We start from the raw sequence: 24,360 nt of genomic DNA on the forward strand, positions 1-24,360 counted from the left end.
CTGGGCCTGATCATTTCCCCAAGACAGAGATGCAGGTTCTTGTTAGGTTAAAGCTGCAGGTGGCCGGTTCACTGGGGAAGGGGAAAGCCTCCTGTCAGCTTCTCTTGGAAACTGATGGGTCAGTATAAACCCCTGACTAGGTCTGACCTGGAGAGAATCCCTGCGGACTGCCTTGTCCCCTATGAGATGGCTGACTGGCTGAGCCCCTTCCTGGGTCTGTGGGTGGGCACTGGGGAGAGTCGAACCGGAAACACAAGGCTCGTGTATCCAGAAGCATTGTTTATTTAAAATGCTTGGGTACAAGCATGCTGAGATGGACCCAAATGCCATGTCAGCCCTGGAAAGGGTTGGAGAAAGGTATTTATAATTTAGTTAGGGGTTTTGGAAAAAGCGGCTCACATCACTGCCTCTATAGGTACAAAGTAATATTTTCTTTTTTTTCTTTCTTCTTTTTTTTTTTTTTTTTTTTTTTTTTGTATTTTTCCGAAGCTGGAAACGGGGAGAGACAGACAGACTCTCGCATGCGCCCGACTGGGATCCACCCGGCACGCCCACCAGGGGGCGACGCTCTGCCCACCAGGGGGCGATGCTCTGCCCCTCCGGGGTGTCGCTCTATTGCGACCAGAGCCACTCTAGCGCCTGGGGCAGAGGCCAAGGCGCCATCTCCAGCGCCCGGGCCATCTTGCTCCAATGGAGCCTCGCTGCAGGAGGGGAAGAGAGAGACAGAGAGGAAGGAGCGGGGGAGGGGTGGGGAAGCAGATGGGTGCTCCTCCTGTGTGCCCTGTCCGGGAATCGAACCCGGGACCCCTTGCACGCCAGGCCGACGCTCTACCACTGAGCCAACCGGCCAGGGCCCAAAGTAATATTTTCCATATGTGGATTGGAGAGGTGCCTCAGTTTCTCCAAATTGTTTATCTCCCGGCTCAACTGTCTAAAGGAGGTCTGTGCTAGTTCAAAAGGTCCTGGGTAGGCCTGGCAGGCAGAAGCTTCAAGCAAGCCAGTCCCCCCACCTCCCACTGGTTTGCTCTGCCCTTGGAATGGCTGGGTGGGGAAGGGGGGGGGTGCTGATCCCTTAGAAGGCTGCTATCATCTGGGCCTGTAGGCTGGCTTTATTGTGATTTAAACTCTTCTAATTGTCAGGTCCCTTCCCAATGTAAGGTTTCCCTGACATTTCTACATTTCAAAGTGAAGGGAGAAAGCCATTAAGCAAGAGAATAGCAGCCAATTAACTACAACCTCAGGGTGAGGAAGGAAATGTTCTGCTTTGAGCCTGGCTGAGGCGAGTTTTAGTGTTTTTTTTGTTTGTTTGTTTTTTGTTTTGTTTTGTTTTGTTTTTTCATTTTTCTGAAGCTGGAAACAGGGAGAGACAGTCAGACAGACTCCCGCATGCGCCCGACCGGGATCCACCCGGCAAGCCCACCAGGGGCGACGCTCTGCCCACCAGGGGGCGATGCTCTGCCCATCCTGGGCGTCGCCATGTTGCGACCAGAGCCACTCTAGCGCCTGAGGCAGAGGCCACAGAGCCATCCCCAGCGCCCGGGCCATCTTTGCTCCAATGGAGCCTTGGCTGCGGGAGGGGAAGAGAGAGACAGAGAGGAAGGCGCAGCGGAGGGGTGGAGAAGCAAATGGGCGCTTCTCCTGTGTGCCCTGGCCGGGAATCGAACCCGGGTCCTCCGCACGCTAGGCCGACGCTCTACCGCTGAGCCAACTGGCCAGGGCGAGTTTTAGTTTTAAAGGGGACTCGAGTTTTAAAAAGCTACCCTGACCCCGAACCTTACAGTTCTGGCATGTGCTGAGATGCTCAGAGTCCAGGGGAAGTGGGAACAGGGTAACCAACTCATCTCACTTTGTCCAGGACAGTCACACTTCTAAACTGAAGGTCTGCATCCCAGAAACCCACATGGTCCTGTGGAAACTGGGATGGTGGGTCACCCTGTGTGAGGGGGTCTCGGGCAGTGACTGCACCACAAGGTGTCTCAGGAGCACAGCCTAAGCCGGGCCCCAGCGCAGCACTGGAGCTGAGGCGCCTGTCCGGAGCCCTAGCTCCCACCTTCAGCCCAGGCCTGGCTGGGGCTGGCCTCACTTGACTCTCCCCCTGCTGCAGCTGCAGGACCTTCCTTGATGCCTTTTACTGTCAACTTCACCATCACCAACCTGCGCTACACAGAGGACATGGGAAACTTGGGCTCAGAGATATTCAACAGCACTGAGAGACACCTGCAGCAACTGGTGAGAGCCCTCCAACAATTCCCACAGGACCCCAACCCCTCCACCCCCACTGTCCTGGCTCCTCCTGCTCATCTCTCTCATTTCTCCCCAGCTGGGGCCCTTGTTCAAGAACAGCAGCATCGGTTCCCTCTATACTGGCTGCAGACTGACTTTGCTCAGGTGAGCTGTCAAGTACCTTCCGAAACCCTACTTCTCTCCTTTCTTGGCTCTCCGCATGCCCGTGTTTGAGCCTTTGCTGAGAGGCAGTGTAGCATAGTGGGCCCAAAGTGGCTGAGTGTGCACCCCTGCTCTTCCATTTGCTAGCTGTGTGATTTAGGGCAGGTCACATAACCTCTCTAATCTTCAATCACACTAGCTATAAAATGATTATAATAACAGTGTCTTACTCTTGGAGTTGTTAATCCTTTATTGCAATGCATATCCCATTGTGAGCACTCAATGACACTCTCCCTGGCCCAGCTCATAACCACCCTATTGGGGACAGTTTTGGAAACTGCAGATCTACAGTTTAATCCCTGAAAAGAGGTAAGGATTCCCCCAAAGAAAGTCTTACTGATCTAAAAGGTAAAAACAAATCAGATGTTGAGTACCAGCAGGATATATTGTGATCTTAAACTCTCAGATAGGCCTGAACTCTGAAGAGACCTGTCTTCTCTTCTCTGCCTATGTCCACACTCAGAGCCTTCCGAAGTCAGTGGGCGCAGGACCCTTTCCTTACACTAAATGACCTTATGGCCTCTCTGTGTGTTCCTCCTTCCAGCCCACTCAACTCATCCTGCCAGAGAGGTTCATCCCTCCCCACATCATTCCCTGAGGAGAGAGTCCACGTGTATTGTCACAGTGTCCTCTAATAAGCTGAGCCTAATATACCTACCCCCATCTCTCCATAATATGGGAAAATCAATAATAATATTGCTCATAGTCCATGCCATTCAATAAATCTAAGTGACTTACTACACATTTTCATTCATTTCTTTTTCTTTTTTTTTTTTTTAAGTGAGAGTAGGGGAGAAATAGAGACAGACTCCCGCATGCACCCAGACTGGGATCCACCTGGCAACCTCCGTCTGGGGCCAATGCTCTGCTCATCTGGGGCTGCTCCCAACCGAGCTATTTTTAGCACCTGAGGCAAAGATTCCGCAGAGCCATTCTCAGTGCCTGGGGCCAATTTGCTCCAATCAAGCCATGGCTACAAAAAGGGAAGAGAGAGACAAAGAGAGAAGTGGAGAGGGGGGGGGTGATGAAAAGCAGATGGCATCTCTCCTGTGTGCCCTAACTGGAAATCAAACCCAGAACTTCCACATGGTGGGCCGACACTCTACCCCTGAATCAACTGACTAGGGTTACATTTTTATTCATTTCATCATCACAACAACATGATTATTATTTGACCTTGCAGAGCAGCCAAGTTGATTGTGTAAGAGGAGCTAGGATTTGAACTTGTTGTTCTGGCTCTGGAGTTCCTCCTTTTAACCACAATACCAGTGGTACTCAAGCTTGCCAGGCTCAACAACCCTTTTCATTTATCAAAAGTACTCAAAACTCCAAAGAGCCTTCGGACTTGGGGTTGTATCTGCCCATATTCACTGTGCTAGAAATTAAAGCAGAAAATGTATCCACATAGTCATTAAAAATAATTAACATATTATATGTTAACATAAATGACAAATTTTTTATACACAGTATTCATATCCTCCACCCCTTAAAAAAAATTAAAGCAGCACAATGAGAAGAGGGTCGTTGTTTACATTTTTGCAAATCCTTTTCATGTCCGGTTTAGGAAAAGATACCAGGACATCTACTGCATTCAATTTTTTATAATACCTCCACTTCATAGCCTCTGGAAAAACAATGTCACTGCATACTCATAGAATGAGTGTGAAAATAACATTTTAGGATTATTATAAGAGTATTCTTTACTTGGTGAACTCCTGTAATAGTTTTGGGGACACCAGAGGTCCCAGGGCCACACTTTAAGAACCGCTGCACAACTATGTGAGTGTGAAATGGGCAAGCTCTGTATAGCGTGGATGACAGCAAGCAGAAGTCACAGGCAAGGGAGGAGAGCGTTCTTTCTTCCTACCTGTAGAGCCCCCGCATTGAGTGAAACACTTTAGGGTCAGCTGAAATTCAGGGCAAGTTTATTTTTCAACTAGTTGCCCCTGGTTACTTCTTAACTCGTTTTCACTGTTTTCCTCCAAACTTGGTTGCATGCCCAAAAGGTACTCCCAACGGGTTGACCTCAGCCTTGGGATTTGCCAACCTGAAATCAAATTCCCATCTCAGACTCTGTGATGGTTGTTGCACAGGGTCACAACTAGCCTCGAAGGTGATCACTCACCTTCCACGGGGTCCCCAGTCCTCTTCCTTTCCTACCCACATGCTGCCTGGCCCTGGGTCCTCAAGACTGTTTTCCCTGGGAGCCCCCTGTCCCCAACCCCATAGACCAAGCAGTACTAAGCTTGTTCTGGAGTGACACCATCTGTATTCATCTTCATGAATAGACAGGGTCCTGGGGGCTGGCGGTTGAAATAATGTGCTTCAACCAATTAATAAGGAGGTAATGGGGACAAGAAGAACATTACTCAAGGAGTAGCTGTAGTAATCCGTGGAACACTGCATTTAAGGGGGTAGCGGGGTCTGGATCCTCCCCCCCCCCCATGAGACAGAAAAATATGGGTTTTAGAAAGCAGATGAGCCCAAGGAAGACTGCTGATGTAAAAACTAAGTGGTGCACCTGAAGAAAGGAGTGGTCAGGAGTGTTCACCTCTCATATGTCTTGATTTCTATGTCCCTTCTGTCCCAGGGCTGAAAAGGAGGGGACAAGCACTGCAGTGGGTGCCATCTGCACCCACCACCCAGATCCCACAGGCTGCCAGCTGGACAGAGAACGGCTGTACCTGGAGCTAAGCCGGCAGACCCATGCTGTCACTCAGCTGGGCCCCTACACCCTGGACAGGAGCAGTCTCTTCGTCAATGGTGAGCAGCTCAGTGCAGTTGGGATCTCTTCCTGCTCCTCAGACGGGTCTCCTCGGCGTGCTTTCCTCTGTACCCATGTTTCCCTGGGCCCTAGACTTTCCGTGGCAGCTCAATCCTCTCCCTTCATAACACCTAAAAAGCACCTTTTAAGGTCTGAAAATAAAAGTTTCCTTTTGTCTTTTTCATCCCAATGACAGGCACAGAAGCTCAAATGGAGCATGTAGTTATCAAGGGAGGAAGGCAGTAAAGTAAGCCCGCAGCGGTCAACTCAAGAGGCAATGGGTTCCCAGTGCAGTGACTAATCTGCTTCTTTCACTTCCTACAGGAGCCGGTGCTCCTTTACCCATTCTCCAAGGGCCAGCTGGCACTGCACCACCTGCCAACCAATCAAGAAAGCTGTTAGGAATGTTTTTAACAATAAATTCCATTGCAACCACGCTCTTAGCAACAATACCTACAATAACACCTACACGATAGGCTAAGATTTACTGAGGGATTCCTCTGACCCAGAATGTTATATGTACCATGTATTGCTAATCCTGCCCAACACTCTCTCAGGTATCATGAGTATCTTACAGAAGAGAAAGCAAAGCTTGGGGAGGGAAATGCATTTTTCCAAGATCAGATAATTAACGTCAATAGCCATGTCAGGAATCAAACCTTAAATTGACTCTAAAACCTAGGCCCCCTAACTACTAGGCTACACTACAGACTAATGCAACAAGAACAAGCCTCAAACCTCAGGATGGGAAGGCACAGCAAGGGGTCTCTAATATAACAATGTAAATGAACACTTGATTAATTGTGTCCCCCTTATATCACCATGGACATTTTCTTTTTACCTGTGTTAAATCCTGTGTTGGATTTCATTAGTCTTTGGAAATTACTTGAAAATAATAGTTACCTGTGTGGGCTTTGGTGAATCACTGATCTGGCTTTACTCAAGCCCTGGCCTTCTCTTTTACTTTCTATGTGGCCCTGGGCAAGCCACAAAACCTCTTTGAACTTCAGTGTCCATTTTCAGAACGGAATTTTTTAAAAAGAAGTCACCTAAGACTCATTTTTATCAAATGAGATAAAATCTGAACAATAAAAGTAAATTACAGGGCTTCCCTTGGCTCAGTCTCAAAGATAAGTGTCATTTCAAGAAACCCAGTTCGACCATAAAATATAAAAATAAGTCTAAGTTTTACTTGCGTTACATTCAGAGCATCAAAGGATCTGGTCCACAATCCAGAATCATAATTATTCAAGTCCTTTTTCCCAATTCCTGTTATATTTCAACTTCATAGTCTCTTATTGGCACCCAGTCTTTCCTCTCTCTGCAAGCTCATCTCTCTCTCTCTCTCTCTCTCCATCTCTTTTGTTATCTCAGTTCAACATTACAGGGGTCCAAGAACTACTGTACATTGTCACAGATCAAGCTGTCTTTGGAGAGTTGGGTACTGGGAAAAACTAGAAAAGTAAAGACAAAATTATAGTTAATAGGTAAAGAAAATACAAATAAGTCTGGAAGCATGCATATAAAATTGCTGTCTCTATTATTCACTGAATAAGGGTGCTGTTGTTCCAGGCACTCAGTAAACCCACACAAGATTGGGGAAGCTTTGATCATTACTTTCTGGTTATTGATAACAAGGATCAGAGTATCAGGCAGGCAACTCATAAAGACACTGTTCTTATTTATTCATATATCTCAGAGAAAGCACTCAGGGAAGTTTGTGTGTTTGTGTTTCTACAGCATTTCTACCCCTCACCCCATCTCAATCTCCTCCCATCCTCTTACCCTTCCTTTTTGCTTCTCTGCAGGCTATAACCATCGGGACTGGATCCCTACCACTAGCAGTGAGTAATGAGGGCCTGGATGTCCTTGTGCTCCTGGGACCCTTCCTCTGCAAGCTTAGCCCCCAAGAGGAAAGTATCCCCATCCCCTAGGTTGTCAGCCCCAGAGCAGCCACAGCCCACCAGACGCCTCAGATCAGGACAAGCTAGAGACGCAAGTTCCCACGAACAGCTCGACCCTCCCATTGCTTCATGATGAGGCTCGACAATTTTTATTCATATTGTACTTTCTTTCAGCTCTGGTGACCTCCACATTCCTTCCAGGACCCACAGCATCTCTGAGCCCCACTCCCAGCTCCTCAGGTAGGAATCTGACCTCTGAGTCCCATTAAACTTCAAGTCTCATTTCACAGCTGTTGAATTCCTGCATGATCTCGACTGTGGTGCCACCCAGCACAGCCTGCCCACTCTCTCCCTTGCTCCCTGGTCTCTGGCCACCACAGCCTCATTTCTTTTCCTCAGGGGCCCAAACATCCTTCCAGCTTCAGGGCTTTTCTACTCACTGTTCTTGGAACTCAGCTGTGCCCGCTTCTCCTTGTCCTCCAGATCTCAGCACAGCACACTCTTGCTTGGACCACTGCTTCCTAGTGACAATGACTAGGATTTGGTTTTTTTGACTGCTCATATTTGTAGCCCAAGGCTGAGCACAAAAGGTCTTGGCACTTTCTCTTCTCACCAAAGTGTCCAAAACTTGTCAGCTTTTGAGCACTCGGGGATGAAAGGGTGGGGACTCCCTACTGAGCGGACATCACACATCTAGCAGGGAGGTCCCTTCTTCCTCTTTGGCTGGCTGAGGAGGGAGGGCGGCCAGATAGGGTATCTCAGTCCTCAACAACTGGACACTATGGACCAGAGATAACCCTAGTCCCCTCCCCACATATGGCTCAGGCCCAAGGTTAGGATGGGTCTCCTCTCTCTTTCCCTCCAGCTGCAGCTCCAGTGGCTTTTACCCTCAACTTCACCATCACCAACATGCTCTTCAGCCCAGACATGAGGCCTCCAGGTTCTGCGAAGTTCAACACCACTGAGAGGGTTTTGAATCGCTTGGTAAGAGCCCATCAATGCCTACCCTGACATTCCTTGTTCTTTCCCACCAGTCTCTTCAGCTTACCTCATTTTCCCTCCTCCCCAGCTTGGTCTTTTGTTCAAGAACACCAGCATCGGCCCACTGTACTCTGGCTGCAGACTGGCCCTGCTCAGGTGAGACTCACAGACAGGCTCACCCAGAGGTGAGGATCTGAACATGACATCCACAAAGCCAAAATCATAGATGATTGGGATCTTCAACTTCAAGAGATTCAAACTTGGAAGGCATACCCTCTGGCTGAGTGCATCAGAGAGAGCTATCTCAAAGAAGTGTCTTCAATTATTTGGATAAATTGCTTCTCGGCCTTTTGGCTAAGATTAAGTGTAGTATCTGTTCTTATCAGTTTAATCCATTTGGATAAGCAGATCCACAAAGCATTCATGTTCATTGGTCAGAAAATGCAGCATTGACTCATTCAGTAAACATGAAATGGTAGTACCCTGTGACAGACACTAATGACACAGAGAATCGGTCATGAGTCATTTCCTCAAGGTGCCCACAGTAGCCATACAGACTTATAATCATCATCTGAATGGGGTCAGTGCAATGATAAAGCACTATATGGTGTTTATAGGAGCACAGAGAATAGCCTTTAGCTCAACCGGGGAAGCTGAGTGGAAGCTGTCTGGAGAAGGGTGATGCCTGGGATGTGTTTTGATGGTTGACTGTGCATTAGCTAGAATAAACATTGGCCAACGTACTTCAAAGGGTGGTATAGCTTAAGTAATGGGGCAGATGCGAGAACTACCCTGGTGCTTGAGAGAAGTTCTGTGAAATTGAAGAGTACAATGTCTGGAAAATAGCAAAGAATAAAAGAAAGAAGAAAAGAGGAAGGAAGGAGGAAGGAAGGAAGGAAGGAAGGAAGGAAGGAAGGAAGGAAGGAAGGAAGGAAGGAAGGAAGGAAAGAAGGAAGGAAGGAAGCTAGCTGATCGGGGGGACTGCCGAGCAGATGAATGGGTACACAGGAGTATAGTTGTGTAAGTGGTGGGTAAATTGTGGGATGAGTTGCAAGAAGCGAATGACATCAAGTGTTTAGATTAGAGCTGGAGTTAAAGTCATACTAAGGAGTTTCCATAATATTTTGCACAGCAAAAGCCTGAGTACTTCTGGTCCTTATGTCCAAATGCATGAAGTCACATCCTGTTTCTGTCACCAGCCCTTCGAGGTGTTGCGAGTTCTTTAACATCTTTAACATCTCTGTGTCTTTGTTTTCACAACTCTAAAGTGAAAATTATATCAGCATTGATCTCCCAGAGTTGCTGAAAGATAAAAAGAGACAGCAAAGGTAAAAGTGGAACAACTAGTAGGTGTTCTAAAAGCATTAGTCATACTCATTCAGAGCCAGGGAAACTGTGGAGTTGGAAGCAGAGCCCTGACATGATGTCATCTAAAGTAAACACTGGTAGATATGGGGATGGAAAATTTTGAAGTAATGATAGAACAGGAAGAGGTGGGGACACCAGTGAGATGTTGGACCAGACCTGGATATTGCTTGGATAGGGGAAAACAAGATGGCAGAAAGTTCAGGAAGCTTCTTAAATCTCTGGCTCTGGCATGAATGTGGAACCATATGAGGAGGAGCAGGTTCTGCGCTTTTAGGAGGGAAGATGATGAGCTTAATTTGAGATATCTGGAATCTAAGAGGTCTGAAGGACATCCCTGAGGCTGTTGGCGACATGGCATAGAGCTCAAGAGAGAGGTCTTGGCCAAAAGAATGAGATTAGACCTCATAATAATAAAACCAGTGGCTGACACAATGACCCCAGAAGAATCAGGGACAAAAAAATAGAAGTCAAATGAGAATGCAGCCCTGAATATTAGCCACTCTATAGAGTGGGAAGGTGCCTAGATGAATAGAACTTGCTTGGGAAACCAGTCAAGACTTACTAAAGAGGGTGGAATGCCCACAGCTCCAAACAAATTCAGCATGGTCCTTCAGCCATGATGCTGTTATCTTATCCTTTCTGCTGGCCCTGGGATTTGTCTGGCTCTAGGATACCACACAGCCTCATCCTTACCCCCACCCACAGCTGGCTGCTTGGCCTCAGTGTTGCCTTCAAAAAACGCTAAATTATCGCAAAGTCCATTCATATCAGGAATGGCAGCCCTCGTAATACATAATAAAACTTGATGCCTTTTATAGAGCACTTACTAGTACTAAGTGCTGTGAAGTCCATCCTGTTACCTCACTTGACAGATTAAAACAATAGGCCACAGAGAGACTGAGAGACTTATCCAGAGTCACCCAGAAATTAAGTAGCAGAGCTAGGATTTCAGCAATTTGACATTGCCTTTTTTCACCTTGTTCAATTCCCAAACGCACTCCTTCTTCCTCTCTGCCACACTTCTGTTGTTAGGGGTATGTTGCTTTGTTATGATTGTGATATTAAAGTTTAGCACAAATATCAACATTTTGAGATGCTTTATCCTCTGTATTCAGGGACCTTGGCTGTCCAATTTATTTCTGACCCTCCCCCAACCCCAAGGCCATTTCAGGCTGCCCACTAGTCCTCCTGCTTCTCTGCACTCCTACATGGAGTCCCCCCTCCCCATCACTGTGTAACCCCCCATTCTCCACCCAGACCTGAGGAAGACGGAATGAGCACTGGAATTGATACTGTCTGCATGTACCGTTCTGATCACGTGGGTCCTAAGCTGGACAGAGAGCAGCTGTACTGGGAGATGAGCCAGGGAACCCACGGTGTCACCCAGCTGGGCTCCTACACCCTGGACAGGGACAGCCTCTACGTCAATGGTGAGCATCCTTTTTGTAACCATAAAGTGAAGCTGAGAATCTGGGCACCAGAGGGGATGCAGACTCTTTTTTGCCATGGGACCCTACCTATGCATGGTCTTCTGCCTGAGCAGTCTCCCTTGATGGCTCAAGGACCCCACTCCCCTCCAGTTTGCAAACTCTTCTCTTTCCTTGGCATCTGTGCATTCCAGAGAACTGATCTGTACACTTTCCTGAGGCACAAAAGCCCTCCTCCAGACAGATGAATGACAATATCCCTCTGGCTGAGGCTAATAGAGATTGAAGAGTCTGGCTATTTTTGTTGTTGTTAAGTGAGAGGCGGAGAGGCAGAGATAGACTCCTGCATGTGCTCCAACCAAAATCCACCTGGCAAGCCCCATAACAGGCAATGCTCTGCCCATGTGAGGCTATTGCTCAATTGCTCTGCAACCAAGTTATTTTAGTGCCTGAGGTGAGGCCATGGAGCCATCCTCAGTGCCCAGGGCCAACTTGCTGTAACCAAGCCATGGCTATGAGAGAAGAGAGATAGAAAGAGAGAGAGAAGGGAGAGGGGGAAGGATGGAGAAGCAGATGGTTGCTTCACCGTGTGCCCTGACCTGGAATCAAACCCGGGACATCCACATGCTGGGCCAGCGTTCTATCACTGAAACAACTGGCCAGGGCCAAGAGTCTGGCTATTGATCTCTCTCCCTGCCAGTATCTCAGAACCCCCTCTCGACCCTGAGAAGCACAGTTAGCAAACCCATGTTCTAGAAATGTTGGTATATCTTCCCAAATAAATTGCAAGCCCATGAAGCCAGGGCCTGGGGCTTTGATTTCTCAACCCTTTAGGAACAAGATGTAGTTGCACCTGAATCATTACTATCAAATTGCTAGACTTGAAAGTCTCAGTTTGGGATAGAGGGTGGTGGTCATTGGCCTGTACCTCGGATATCGCTCCCCCACTCCTATCCTACTACGTCTCCTTTTCTCATTTCAGGTTTTTCCCACCGGACTTCAGCCTCCACCCCCAGTGGTGAGTACTCAGGGCTCTGATGACCGGGTGCTCCGGCCCCTGTGGACAGCACCTGAATCCCCGGCCCAGGGACCTGGGGGGAGAGGAATCCAGAAGACCTGGTTGTCTCCCTGAACATTAGTGGCTTGGGCTGGACAAGAAAGATGCACAGAGTTATTCATGCCACGCTCAGGGGCCCCATTCCTTCTCCGAACCATTTCTCTTCAGCTACTGTGACCTCCACGCTCTTCCCAAGGACCTTGCCGGTGCCAGCCCACTTCTCCAGCTCCACGGGTGAGTGACATCTCTTCCAGCTCCTCCCAGGAAGCCTCAAAGATGGGACCTAGGAACTGCAGGAAAAGCTGCTGTTTAGGGAAGCTGGAGCTGCCATGGGTGCCCTCTCTCTGCTCTGACCTCTTCAAGAGCAGTAATGTGGCCTCATCTCTCCAGCTGTTCACGTTGAACAGTTTACCTACACTTTCGGTGACTCAGTTTCCTCCTGAGGAATCATATTTCATAAGGTCATTGTGAAGGTTAAATGAAAATGTCTGTAACCACACCTAGCACTGGGAGTGCCAGACTATTTAGTTAAACAAATATTATTGGGCACGTGTTCTGTGCTAGGCAGAGAGGTTGAGATGAGAAGTCAGGTGTGGTCCCACCTGTCACCCAGTCTGCAGCGTATTGAGGAAGATGGAAATTAGACATGCAGTTATAGGTGATAATAACTATAAAAGATAACCATGTTGTTCAGCACTTACTACCTGCCAGACCCTGTACAATTCTTCTTTTTATTTCTACCTTTTCATTTTGATATGAACATAGATACACAAGAAGTTGCAAAAAAAATGTGCAGAGATTCCTGTACTCTTCACCCAGCTTCTCTTCCCTGATTAGCATCTGACGTGACCATAGTACAACATCAAAACCAGGAAATCAATTCACGTTGTTAAAATCTACAGAACTCAGATTTCAGATTTCAGTTTTACATGCACCTGTATCTGTATGTGTGCGGGTAGTTCTATGCCATTTGATCACATTTGTAGATTTTCATAACCATGACCAGAATCAAGATACAGAACAGGGCCCTGGACGGTTGGTTCAGCAGTAGAGTGTCGGCCCAGTGTGTGGAAGTCCTGGGTTTGATTCCCAGTCAGGGCACACAGGAGAAGTGACCATCTGCTTCTCCACCCCTCCTCTTCTCCTCTTCTCTCTCTCTCTCCTACCCTCCAGCAGCCATGACTCGAATGGTTTGAGTAATTAGGCCCCAGGCACTGAGGATGGCTCCATGGCCTCACTCACCTCAGGTGCTGAAATAGCTTGGTTGCCACGGGAAGAAGTAGCAGCTCCAAATGGGCAGGGCATCACACTGTAGGGAGCCTGCCAGGTGGATTCCGGTCAGGATGCATGCAGGAGCGTGTCTCTGCCTCCCTGCCTCCCACCTCTCACTTAAGAAAAAAAATGAAAGTTAAAAAAATTTTTTTAAATAAAATAAAAATACATAGAACTGTATCATCACCACAAAAACCTCCTTTGACTCTTTTATAAGTCCCACCCACCCAGCCCAATTCCTGGAAACTACTAATCTATAAACCACTTCTATAATTTTGTTATTTTGAGAATGTTATATCCATGGAATCATACAACATGTGACCTTTGGTGACTGGTTTTTTTCACTCAGCATAATGCCCTTGAAATGTGCTAACTCCTTTAATAGTCATTTAATTTCCATAATTGTCTTACAAAGTGTGATTTTCCCCCATTTTACAGTTAAAGAAATGGAGGTAGTACATACAGGTTGAGTAACATGCCCTTGGCCTCATGCTGGTGAAGAGCTATGAGAGGATTTGAAACCAACATAGAATGTACTATTTTGACCAATTAAAAAAAAATTCTTAAGTAAGAAGTGAGGAGGCCGAGAGACAGACTCTGGCATGCACCCCAACCGAGATCCACCCAGCAAGCTCCCTACAGGGTGATGCTCTGCCCATCTGGGGCTGCTGCTCTGTTGCTTGGCAAAAGAGCTATTTCAGCACCTGAGGCAAGGCCATGGAGCCATCCTCAGTGCCTGGAGTCAAATTGCTCACACAAACCATTCGAGCCATGGCTGCTGGAGGGGAGAGGAGAGAGAGAGAGAAGAGGGAGGGGTGGAGAAGCAGATGGTCACTTCTTCTGTGTGCCCTGACTGGGAATAAACCTGGGACTTCCACATGTTGGGCTGACGCTCTACAGCTAAGCCTACCCACCAGGGCTGTTTTGACCATTTTTAAGTGTCTATTCACAATATTGTGCAACCATTGCCACTGCCTATTTACAAGAATTTTTCAACATTTGAAACAGAAACTCTAATTTCACTCAATATAATGTTATCAAGGTCCATTCCTATTGTCTTAAATGATACTATATCATTGTTTCTTATGGCTAAATAAAGAAATCAGAAAGAGCTAAAAACTATATGATTGTACACATAGGTGAGATACAGAATGGAGACTCAGGGACATAGAAGAGTGCAGTGGTTACCAGGGGAAGAGGGAGTGGGGGAGGGGTGGGTGGGGCAGGGATATAAAGAGGAATACAAAAGTAAGATGATGGGTATACAACATAATTGACTGTCCAAATGGTGTGGAGATGTTTACTCAAAATCTATGTACTCTTGTTGATCAACGTCACCTTATTAAATTTAAATTTTTAAAGAAAAAGAAACAGAAATTCTGCCCCTATTAAGCACTAACTCCCCATTTCCTTCCCCCAGCCCCTGATAACCTCTCTTCTAATTTATGTCTCTATTAATTTTCCTGTTCTAGCTTCCTTACAGAAGGGGAATTATACAAGATGTGTCCTTTTGTGTCTGGCTAGCATAACGTTTCCAAGGTTCATCCATAGTGTATCATATATCAGAAGTTCATTCCTTTTAGAGCTGAATACTACTCCATTGCATGGCTGGACCGCATTGGTTTATCCATTCATTTGTTGATGGACACTTAGGTTGTTTCCATCTTTTGTCTATTTTATTCAATAGCTATGAATATTTGTGTTCAACTATGTGAGTCCCTGTTTTCAATTCTTTTGGGTGTATATCTAGGAGTGAAATTTCTGGAACATATGGTAATCCTATGTTTAATTTTCTGAGAGTCCCTGGGCAGTTGGCTCAGTGGATAGAGCTTTGCCCCAGCATATGGACACCCCGGGTTCAATCCCTGGTCAGGGCACATAGAAGTGACGACCTGCTTCTCTCCCCACCCCCTTCTCTCCCTCTTCCCCTCTTGCAGCCAGTGGCTAGATCAGTTTTAGCGTTGGCTGAGGGTGCTGAGGATAGCTCAGTTGATTTGGCCATTAGCCCCAGACAGGGGTTGCTGGGTGGATCCTTGCCAGGACACATGCAGGAGTCTGTCTATCTCAACCTCCTCTCACTAAAAAAATAATAATAACAACTAAAAAACTAAAATAATTGTTCTAAGGAACTGATTTCTATAACAGCTCCACCAGCATTCCCACCAACAATACAGGAGGGTTCCAATTTCTCCACATTCTCACCAACGCTTGTTATTTTCCTTTTTTTTATTTTTAAATAGCCATTCTAATAGATATGTATGCTATTGCATCTAACAGCATCTTGCTTTGCTCTTTATATAACCTTCTGTCTTTGGTCCTAAGACAGCTTTCCCGCCTACTCCAAACCCCTGCTTCCTCATATTTAGACCCTTCATCTCAGAAGTTGTCTGAGAGCTCAGCCCAGGTCTGACTCAGGTGTGGACTCCTTTTTCTTCCCCCCTGCTGCAGCAGCCATCTCTTTCCTGGTGCCTTTCACCCTCAACTTCACCACCACCAACCTGAAGTTTGAGGAAGACATGCAGCACCCTGGATCCAGGAAATTCAATGCCACGGAGAGGATCCTGCAGGGTCTGGTGAGAGCCCTGCCCACTAATGCCAGCTCCACCCACTTTACCCCAGCCTGCCTCCTCGTGTCAGCCCCACCCACCCCACTTATGCCCTCACCCTCACTACCTCTACCCTATTCAGCTCACCAATGCCCCAGCTCCTCCTGGCCTCCCTCAGTCATTCCTTCTCACCTCCCCTCTCCTCTCTTCTAGCTCAAATCTGTGTTCAAGAATAGCCATCTGAGATTACTCTATGCAGGCTGCAGACTAGCCTCGCTCAGGTGAGCCCCTCCCTAAGAACACTGCTTGTCTGCAATAAGGGACCTAACCTATGGGCTCCATGACTTCATCTGTTTTTGGAATAGCAACCGTCTGTGAATACTAAGCACTGAAAATACTGACAACAATAACAGCATCTAAAAATGACTAATACCCAGGGTGCTGAGCTGATACTTTATATTTAATCTCATCAGTCCCTGCAACTACTTCATGCAACAGGAGCAGAAGGAGAAACTGAGGCTCAGCGGGGCTAAGTAGATTGTGCAGGTTTTACAGAGAAATCCCACCATTTTGGGTTGTAGATCCAAACACCTAGCCCTTAAGCAGCACTGTCTGCTCTGCCCACAATATGACTTTGCGGTGTGTGGAAAAGACCAATCTGACACCCACTCTACAAAAACTTTCCTGAAGAATCTAAGAGGGGAAAAAAACCTAGTGTTACAGAGAGAAAGGGAGCTCCTAAGTGGGTAAGACTCAGCAGATGGGACTCTGCCTACCCAAGGATGGTGGGGGGCTTAGGCGACACCCTCCCCTAAAAATAGCATCTGGGCATTCTAGCTGGGGGTGAAAATGGGTTGACACTGGTATAATACCTAATATACATGATCAAAATTCTATATTATTTAGCTTAAATATGCATATATTTATATATTAGTTATGTGTATAGCAAGCATAATGTATAATTTATATATGTATAAAACAATACAATAATAAAAATATAAGTCCATAGATATATTTATAGATGGTTATTTATTATATTTATATTATATAAGTTGTGTTATATATTATAATGGATGTAATAAAAATTGTAGGAATTGAGCAATATGACCTATAAAGATGCTTTGAGGATTAAATGACAAGATAATGAGGACAAAATGCCTGCTTACTGCATAGTACATATTTAATAATTAGTAGTTGTCACTATGGGCAGCACCCACTCATGGCCCTGGGTTGTAGGAGTCCCTTTCTCCCTGGAGATGGGTGCTGAGGCATGGAGGCCTTATGTTAGCCCTGAGTCATGGTTGGATGAGTCATGCTTCCAGACAGACTGACCCAAAGGACATCATTCAGGCCATTTTGTCCTTTGAGTTGCTTTAGAAATGCCCCAAGCCTGACCAAGTGGTGGTACAGTGGATAGAGCATCAGACTGGGATGCAGAGGATGCAGATTCAAAACTCTGAGGTCGCCAGCTTGAGCATGGGCTCATCTGGTTTGAGCAAAGCTCACCAGCTTGGACCCAAGGTTGCTGGCTTGAGCAAGGGGTCACTTGCTCTGCTGTAGCCCCCCAGTCAAGGCACATATGAGAAAGCAATCAATAAACAACTAAGGTGCTACAACAAAAAATTGATGCTTCTCATCTCTCTCCCTTCCTGTCTGTCTGTCCCTATCTGTCCCTCTCTCTGTCTCTGTCACATACACAAAAAAAAGAAATGCCCCAGCCCTGTTGGTCCATGTGATCTAGAGAGGGTAACTTTAGTTTTCTAATCCCACTGTTTGAAAACCCTAACTCCCTGAAGGAAATGTCACTGTTCTGGAGCCACTGCCACCCATTACAGCTTGACTCTAAGCACCTCATTGTACCCGTGAGGTGCTGTGACAAGACTTGGCTGTCTTGACTTCACTTGACATCTTCAGGATAGTTCACTTCCATCAATAGGGCCTTCTCTGTGCATGTCAAACACTGTCATCATCACGCTTCTTTCCCAGTCAGGCAAGGGGCTTGGAGTCCCGTGATTTCCCAGTTATTTGTTTATGTTCCTGAAGACAGCAGAGTCCTTGTTAAAGTTTCCCAAGTTCCTGTCTTAGGGGCTGGCAAAGGGAGGGAGGGAAGGATGAATGATGGAGAGACATTGGACCAACCATGTGGAGGTTCTCACCCAGCCCTGAAAAGGACAGGACAGCCACCAAAGTAGATGTCATCTGCACTCATCGCTCTGACCCTGAAGCGCCCGCCCTAGACAGAGAGCAGCTCTACTGGGAGCTGAGACAGCTGACCCATGGTGTCACCGTGCTGGGACCCTACATGCTGGACAAGGACAGTCTCTATGTCAATGGTGAGTAGCTGTGATGTGGTCTCTTCCTTCTTACTGGGAAGCCTCTGCCCTCTGACTTAAGGTCACACTTCCTGTCTGGCCCTTAGGGACTTGGCTATGAGCCCGGAATGATTTGGACCTAATGGCTTATTTTTCATCTTGGACTGACTTCACCCTCAGGGCCTTCTTTCCTGATGTGAGGGGGTTGGTGGAAAATTCCCAACAGCTTCCACCCCAGGGGACCCCTGCCATCGCATCAGGGTAACCCTACCCCATATTTGGTCTCCCCCCTCTCCTTCAACCTTTACCCACTAACCTTGCTCACTCTTGCTACAGGATTCACCCCTTGGAGTTCCACACTCATCACCAGCAGTGAGTATACAATTGGTATCCCACTGCCCCCACACCAGCCAAGGAAGGAACTGACCCTCCTCATGCCCTCTTATGTCCTCTCCACAAGGGAAGGCACTCCTGGGAGGACACAAGATCTTTACTTATCCCTCATCCCCAGTTCTGGAGGGAATCGCAGCTCAAGCCCCACATGCAGTAAACCCAATGAATAATATCTGCTGCTGGCATTTCTGCCATATGAATGCCCTTCTGCTCTCACTGACAAGGGCCTTTCTACAGCTCCTGGGACTTCCACAGTTGACCTTGGCAACTCTGGGACTCTATCTTCATTCTCCAGCCCCACAGGTAAGGACCAGTCAATGGCACATCTGGTAGAGAGTGCCTGATGAGTAAACATCTCTGACATTATTCACTCAAATAAAGAGGAAAAGGCACAGTAAACCTAGCAATAATGGGTCAATCAACAAACCTTATTGAGCACCTACTCTATGCCAGACCCTGGAGGTACAGCGGGTAACATAAAAATATATATATCTTCCCTCATAGAGCTTATATTCTTGTGATAGAAATATATATATTGTGATGATGATGGTATTAATTATGAGAGTGAAGATAATGATAGTGATAATGCCGATGATGATGGATGTGGTTTTTACTAATAATAATGATGGTGATGGTGAGGAGAAGGATGATGATGGTGGCGATGATAAAGATGATGGTGGTGCCTGTTAGTGGCACAGTGGATTGGGTGTCAGCCCGGGACACTGAGGGCCCTGTTTGAAATCCTGAAGTTGCCGGCTAGAGCACAAGCTTGTCATCAACATGATCCCAGGATCGCTGGCCTGACCTCAAAGGTCACTGGCTTGAAGCCCAAAGGTCACTGGTTTGATACCCAAAATCACTGGCTCAGCTTGAGCCTCCCGGTCAAGGCACATATAAAAAATGATCAATAAAAACAACTAAAGTGAAACAGCTATAAGTTGATGCTTCTCATCTCTCTCCTCCCCCACACCCCTTCTTCTCTCTCTCTTATAAATAAATAAATGGTAATGGTGACAGTGATGATGGTGGTTATCAAAAGGTAACAGATCATATCTGACATAATTGAGTACTGAATATGGACCAAGTGCTATGCTTAAACTAATATTATTTACTCTCCTTTTAAAAAATTTTTATCATCTTAGGCAAGGAAGGCATGGGAAACTTTTATTATCACTCACTTTAAATTCTGTTGCTTATTTTTAAAATAAATACGTTGCCCACTCTTGCATTTTCTCTGTATTTGAGCACTATGTTTGTTTCTGTTGACCTCAAAGTAAGTAAGCTGCTGCATGGGAAAACTATGTCTGACTGCTTTGTGTCCCTTAGTGTCTACTGCAGTGAGTTGCGGATGGTGGTCTATAGGAAATATGTGGATTCTCCCAAAAGGAAGGAATGACGTATGATTCGTTGAGATGTGTGGAAACACTCTTTTCCTTCCCTGGTTCTGATCTTTAATTACTGTCAGATTCTACCCGGTACAAATGTATGACATCTGTGTCATAGCCAATGCTCTTGATATCTGGAATTTGTTCTTCTCCCAGAAGCTCTGATAAAAAGTCTTGGTGTCGCATTAAGGACCTCCAAATCAGAGCTTCTGGGAGAAGAACCGATTCTAGATACCAAGAGCATTGGGTATGACTTACATGGTGCTTTGGATTAAGAACAAAGCTGGGTAGAGCCCTGTGGTGGAGAAATCAGAGCCCATATGTGTGAGGGCTCAGAAGCTGCAGGTTGGACCAAACAGAGTCCTAGCAGGCTCAGGATAGGTCCTCTCATCTGCCTTCCAGTTGCAGCAACAAGCCCTACCCTGGTGCCATTTTCCCTCAACTTTACCATCACCAACCTGCCGTACGTGTCAGAGATGGGGCACCCAGGATCTGCAAAGTTAAACGCAACAGAAGAGGTCCTACAGTCCATTGTAAGAGCCCTGAGCTGCCTGCTGCCCACTCTTCCTCATTGCTACCTAGCCCCCTTCCTTCTCCTGCTTACCTCCCTCTTATTTCTCTTCAGCTTGGTTCTTTGTTCAAGAACACCAGCATCGGCCCACTGTATTCCAACTGCAGACTGACCTCACTCAGGTGAGATGCTCGGGAGCGATGCTCATGGTCCACACCTCCCAGATTCAGTTTCTGTTCTCCGCCTGCGTGTTCCTCACATGTAGCAGGCTCTGGGTACCCGTGATGCTGCTCCTACTGAGCCTACCCCAGTCCCCGTTTCTCAGCCTTCTGTTTTGTCTCCTGGCAGGTCCTAACCAAGGTGTAGAACATCTCTCAGGGGTTAGAGCCTTGTAATTTCTGCAGTTAAATTGTACCAAGGGATATTTAAAAAGCAAAAACTGAACAGTCCTTGTGGCATGCACATTTCTTAACCCACATTTAAAGTACTCAAAGGTGATGAAAGTCTTGGTGCTGCTCCCACCTGAATATTTTCTGGCTTTGGCCTTAATCTCTGAGTGGGGTAGCAGGAGCCTGGCATGTGAAAGATGAACAAACATTGTGCCAACTTGAGTTTTAATCTACCTTCTTCATTTATTGATTAATAGATTCCAGATATATTGTCTCATTTTATGTTTTGCCTTCTAAAGAAGATTATTTCAGCTTTGTGGCTTTTCTAAACATTTCATTCTTGCAGCCTCCCTCACCATCAGTCTTGCGTATACCCTCATACCTGTGTTGCTTCTCACCCCCCAGGCCTGAGAAGAATGGGTGGGCCACCAGAGTGGACGCCATCTGCACCTACCACTCTGTACCCACAAGCGCTGGGCTGGACAGAGAGCAGCTGTACAGAGAGCTGAGCCACGAGACCCACAGTGTCACCCGGCTGGGCTCCTTCACGCTGGACAGGAACAGCCTTTATGTCAACGGTGAGTGGAAGTGCTGCCGGGGGGCAGCACTGGGATTTCTGTGCCGACTGTGCTCTGGGCTCACGGCTGACATTGGAATCTCCTGTCCCCTGGGGTGTGGGGAGGATTGGAGCTTGTCCAAAACTTGCCAATGCCTTTGGTTGTTCCCTCAGGGCGTATGTCCACAGCTTTTCCAGAGATAAACTGAGAGATCAGACACTCAGTGAAGGGGGTTGGGGACAGATGGCAGAAGAATGAAGATGACAGATGACCTGATACAGAAATTCTTCCTTCTGCTCTAGTAGTATTCTTTGGGGTTTGTCTATGGAGTCTTTGTTCTGAGGGTGCTCCAAAAATGCTGCTTAAATCCATTCATAAACATTCAATGAGCCCTAGATATTTTTTTTAACAGAGACAGAGAGAGGGACAAATAGGAACAGAGAGACTGGAAGGGAGAGAGATGAGAAGCATCAATTTTTTGTTGTGGCACCTTAGTTGTTCATTGATTGCTTTCACATATGTACCTTGTCAGGCGGGGGGGGGGGGCTCAAGCAGAGCCAGTGACCCCTTGCTCAAGCCAGCGACCTTGGGCTCAAACCCACAACCTTGGGCTCAAGCCAACAACCTTTGGGCTCAAGCCAGCGACCATGGGGTCATGTCTATGATCCCATGGTCAAGCCAGCGACCCCGTGCTCAAACTAGTGAACCTGTGCTCAAGCCTGATGAGCCAGCGCTCAAGCCAGTGACCTAGGGGTTTCAAACCTGGGTCCTCTGCTTCCCAGACTGACTATCTACTGCACCATCACCTGGTCAGGCTGGCCCCAGATTTTTTACACATCCTCCCAGCCCCCTCCTTATGAGTCTTTATCCTCCCTCTCCCTGTTTCTCCAGGTTACACCCATCCAGCCCTGACATCCACCCCCAGCGGTGAGTAGCAATTTGTGTCCTGTCGCTTTGCCATGGGGCCCATCTCTTCTCTCTGCCATCTTTACCACGCTTCTCCAGGGAGGGAAAAAAAGGCAGAAAGCTTTGATTTTTCCACACCTTCACTCCCCTGCTCAGAAAAGAGAAGCCTGGTATGGGATTGAGGATAAATAGGGAGAGGATCGAAGGTTCCGGGATGGACCTGCTTTGGCTGGGAAAGCTCTCATCCACCATGTTTGATTCACTGTGATTTCTTTTCAGTGACTGTGGCCTCCACCATCTCCCCAGCTATTTCAGCGACTCCAGGTCCAGTCTCCATAGGTAGGGCTTCCTCTCTATAGTTCCGAAATGAAGTGTAATGAGAATTTCTTTATTCAATGAGAATGCATTTAGTGCTTCCTGAAGAAAAGGCCCTGGTAACACAAAGCAAACAGAACAGAAAGGGGCCTAGTCTTTGATGGTCTTCCAGCAAGACAGACAGACAGTAAAGACGTGAGGCTATAAGTAGGTGTTGAATTATAATCAGAATGGCCTTGGGTGAGTTTTGCAGAGGTGCGTGGCGGGGTATAAGTGGGCGGAGCTTCTTTCTCTAGTCTAGGCTCTTTAATTTTCATTTCCAGGAAATGGGAACTGCATGAGCTGTTCATACTTAGAAATGACCTCTTACAGGTTCTGGTCAGGGATGTCAGCAGATTCTGGTTGGAATGACCACTCCTAGGCTCCCACTGGGTCATGATAGACTTTTATAATACCCACTGTCCCTGATGGGGCTCCTGGATGAGCACACATTACCACTGTATTATTCAGTTCTATCATACTCGTTAGTTAGGGCCTCCTAAAATAAGGTGACCAACTTTTTTACAATGAAAAGGAGACAAAAATAAATTGAAGAAAACAATATTGTAAATAAAAGAAACATTTTATTCATTGCAACAATAATACACTATAATATGATAAATGCATAATAAAAACATTTGTAATATTTTATGTTGTAATTATGCTTACCTGCCTACTAATTTTTAATAGTTGTAAGAAAAAAGTACTCATTTAGATACAAATACGTCACATCACACGCAATGGATCGACTCTGCATCGATCAAATACAGACATTTACAGGTTAGTCTTCCAATATCAAAAAGCAGGACATGTAGGAGGACGCTTTTCGAGGAAGGATGGAACTTACAAAAGAAGGGCAGTCCTCCCTGAAGGAGGACGATTGGTCACCTTACCTGAAAGCACCTGGACCCTTGTTCCCTGAGTCCAGAACGAGGTCCCTGCAGGTGGGACCTGCCTATGTCCTAGGTGGAGGGGCGAGGATAAGAACACAGATTCCATTTAGGGTTATGTGACTCAGGGCAAATTATTTAACTTCCCTTGGGCTTAGTTTTTACATCTGTAAAATGGATATAAGAACACTTCCTTCCCCCAAAGGGTTTACCTCAAAGATTAAAAGAGTTCAATGTAAGTAAAGCACTTAAAACAGGTCTTGACCCATAACACAATGGGTCAAGACAAATTCAAACAAATTTTTTAAATCAATAAATAAATGGATCTCATAGAAACAACTTGGGTGAAAAATAAAAACCTTAGGAAAAGAGGCTATGTGTCTGGGATTTTAGCAACTGGAGGGTCAGATGTATCTGTTCTCTGTTTATGGAGAGGTTACCTCCATGGCGCAGTTTCTCATGCTTGTCCCCAGTGCCCCTCAGTTCGTACTTGTCGGGTCTTCTCTCTGTTGAAGCTGCTTGTTGGGGAAGAGGATCCCCCTCCTCAATGTGTGATAACACACTGTGGGATGCCCCACACTCGGGCTCACTGAGCGTAGGGTGGGCTCAGTGGGCGTCTCTCTCCCCCTCCACTGCAGCCACTGGCCCTGCCCTGGTGCCTTTCACTCTCAACTTCACCGTCACTAATCTGCACTATGAGGAGAACATGGGCCGCTTTGGTTCCCGGCAGTTCAACACCACAGAAAGAGTTCTGCAGAAACTGGTGAGAGCCTTGCCCACTTCACACCTGCCCCAGCTCCTGAGGCTGGCCCACCTAATCCCTGCCACACCCACAGAAGTAAATGCTGGCCCACCTCACTCTTGCCCCAACTGCCAATGCAAATCCCATCCACTCACTG

General features: G+C 46.8%; 1 protein-coding gene and 1 pseudogene across 1 annotated transcript in view; both read left to right on the forward strand.

The window, feature by feature from the left end:
• Positions 1–24,360, forward strand: part of MUC16 (mucin 16, cell surface associated) — an 85,098-nt gene that overhangs the window by 17,589 nt on the left and 43,149 nt on the right. The window contains exons 3-23 of the mRNA XM_066252660.1: positions 2,105–2,229; positions 2,321–2,388; positions 5,036–5,208; positions 7,018–7,053; positions 7,288–7,353; positions 7,979–8,097; positions 8,183–8,250; positions 10,720–10,892; positions 11,872–11,907; positions 12,115–12,180; positions 15,667–15,791; positions 15,978–16,045; positions 17,925–18,097; positions 18,413–18,448; positions 18,707–18,772; positions 20,257–20,387; positions 20,480–20,547; positions 21,160–21,332; positions 22,203–22,238; positions 22,497–22,556; positions 24,100–24,224. Coding sequence (XP_066108757.1) covers positions 2,105–2,229; positions 2,321–2,388; positions 5,036–5,208; positions 7,018–7,053; positions 7,288–7,353; positions 7,979–8,097; positions 8,183–8,250; positions 10,720–10,892; positions 11,872–11,907; positions 12,115–12,180; positions 15,667–15,791; positions 15,978–16,045; positions 17,925–18,097; positions 18,413–18,448; positions 18,707–18,772; positions 20,257–20,387; positions 20,480–20,547; positions 21,160–21,332; positions 22,203–22,238; positions 22,497–22,556; positions 24,100–24,224 — 1,991 coding nt within the window. The remainder of the gene's footprint in view (positions 1–2,104; positions 2,230–2,320; positions 2,389–5,035; positions 5,209–7,017; positions 7,054–7,287; positions 7,354–7,978; positions 8,098–8,182; positions 8,251–10,719; positions 10,893–11,871; positions 11,908–12,114; positions 12,181–15,666; positions 15,792–15,977; positions 16,046–17,924; positions 18,098–18,412; positions 18,449–18,706; positions 18,773–20,256; positions 20,388–20,479; positions 20,548–21,159; positions 21,333–22,202; positions 22,239–22,496; positions 22,557–24,099; positions 24,225–24,360) is intronic.
• On the forward strand, positions 8,429–8,553 carry LOC136321457 (U2 spliceosomal RNA; annotated as a pseudogene).

Source organism: Saccopteryx bilineata, chromosome 1 (assembly GCF_036850765.1).
Source record: "Saccopteryx bilineata isolate mSacBil1 chromosome 1, mSacBil1_pri_phased_curated, whole genome shotgun sequence".
In the NCBI taxonomy this organism is placed as follows: Eukaryota; Metazoa; Chordata; class Mammalia; order Chiroptera; family Emballonuridae; genus Saccopteryx; species Saccopteryx bilineata.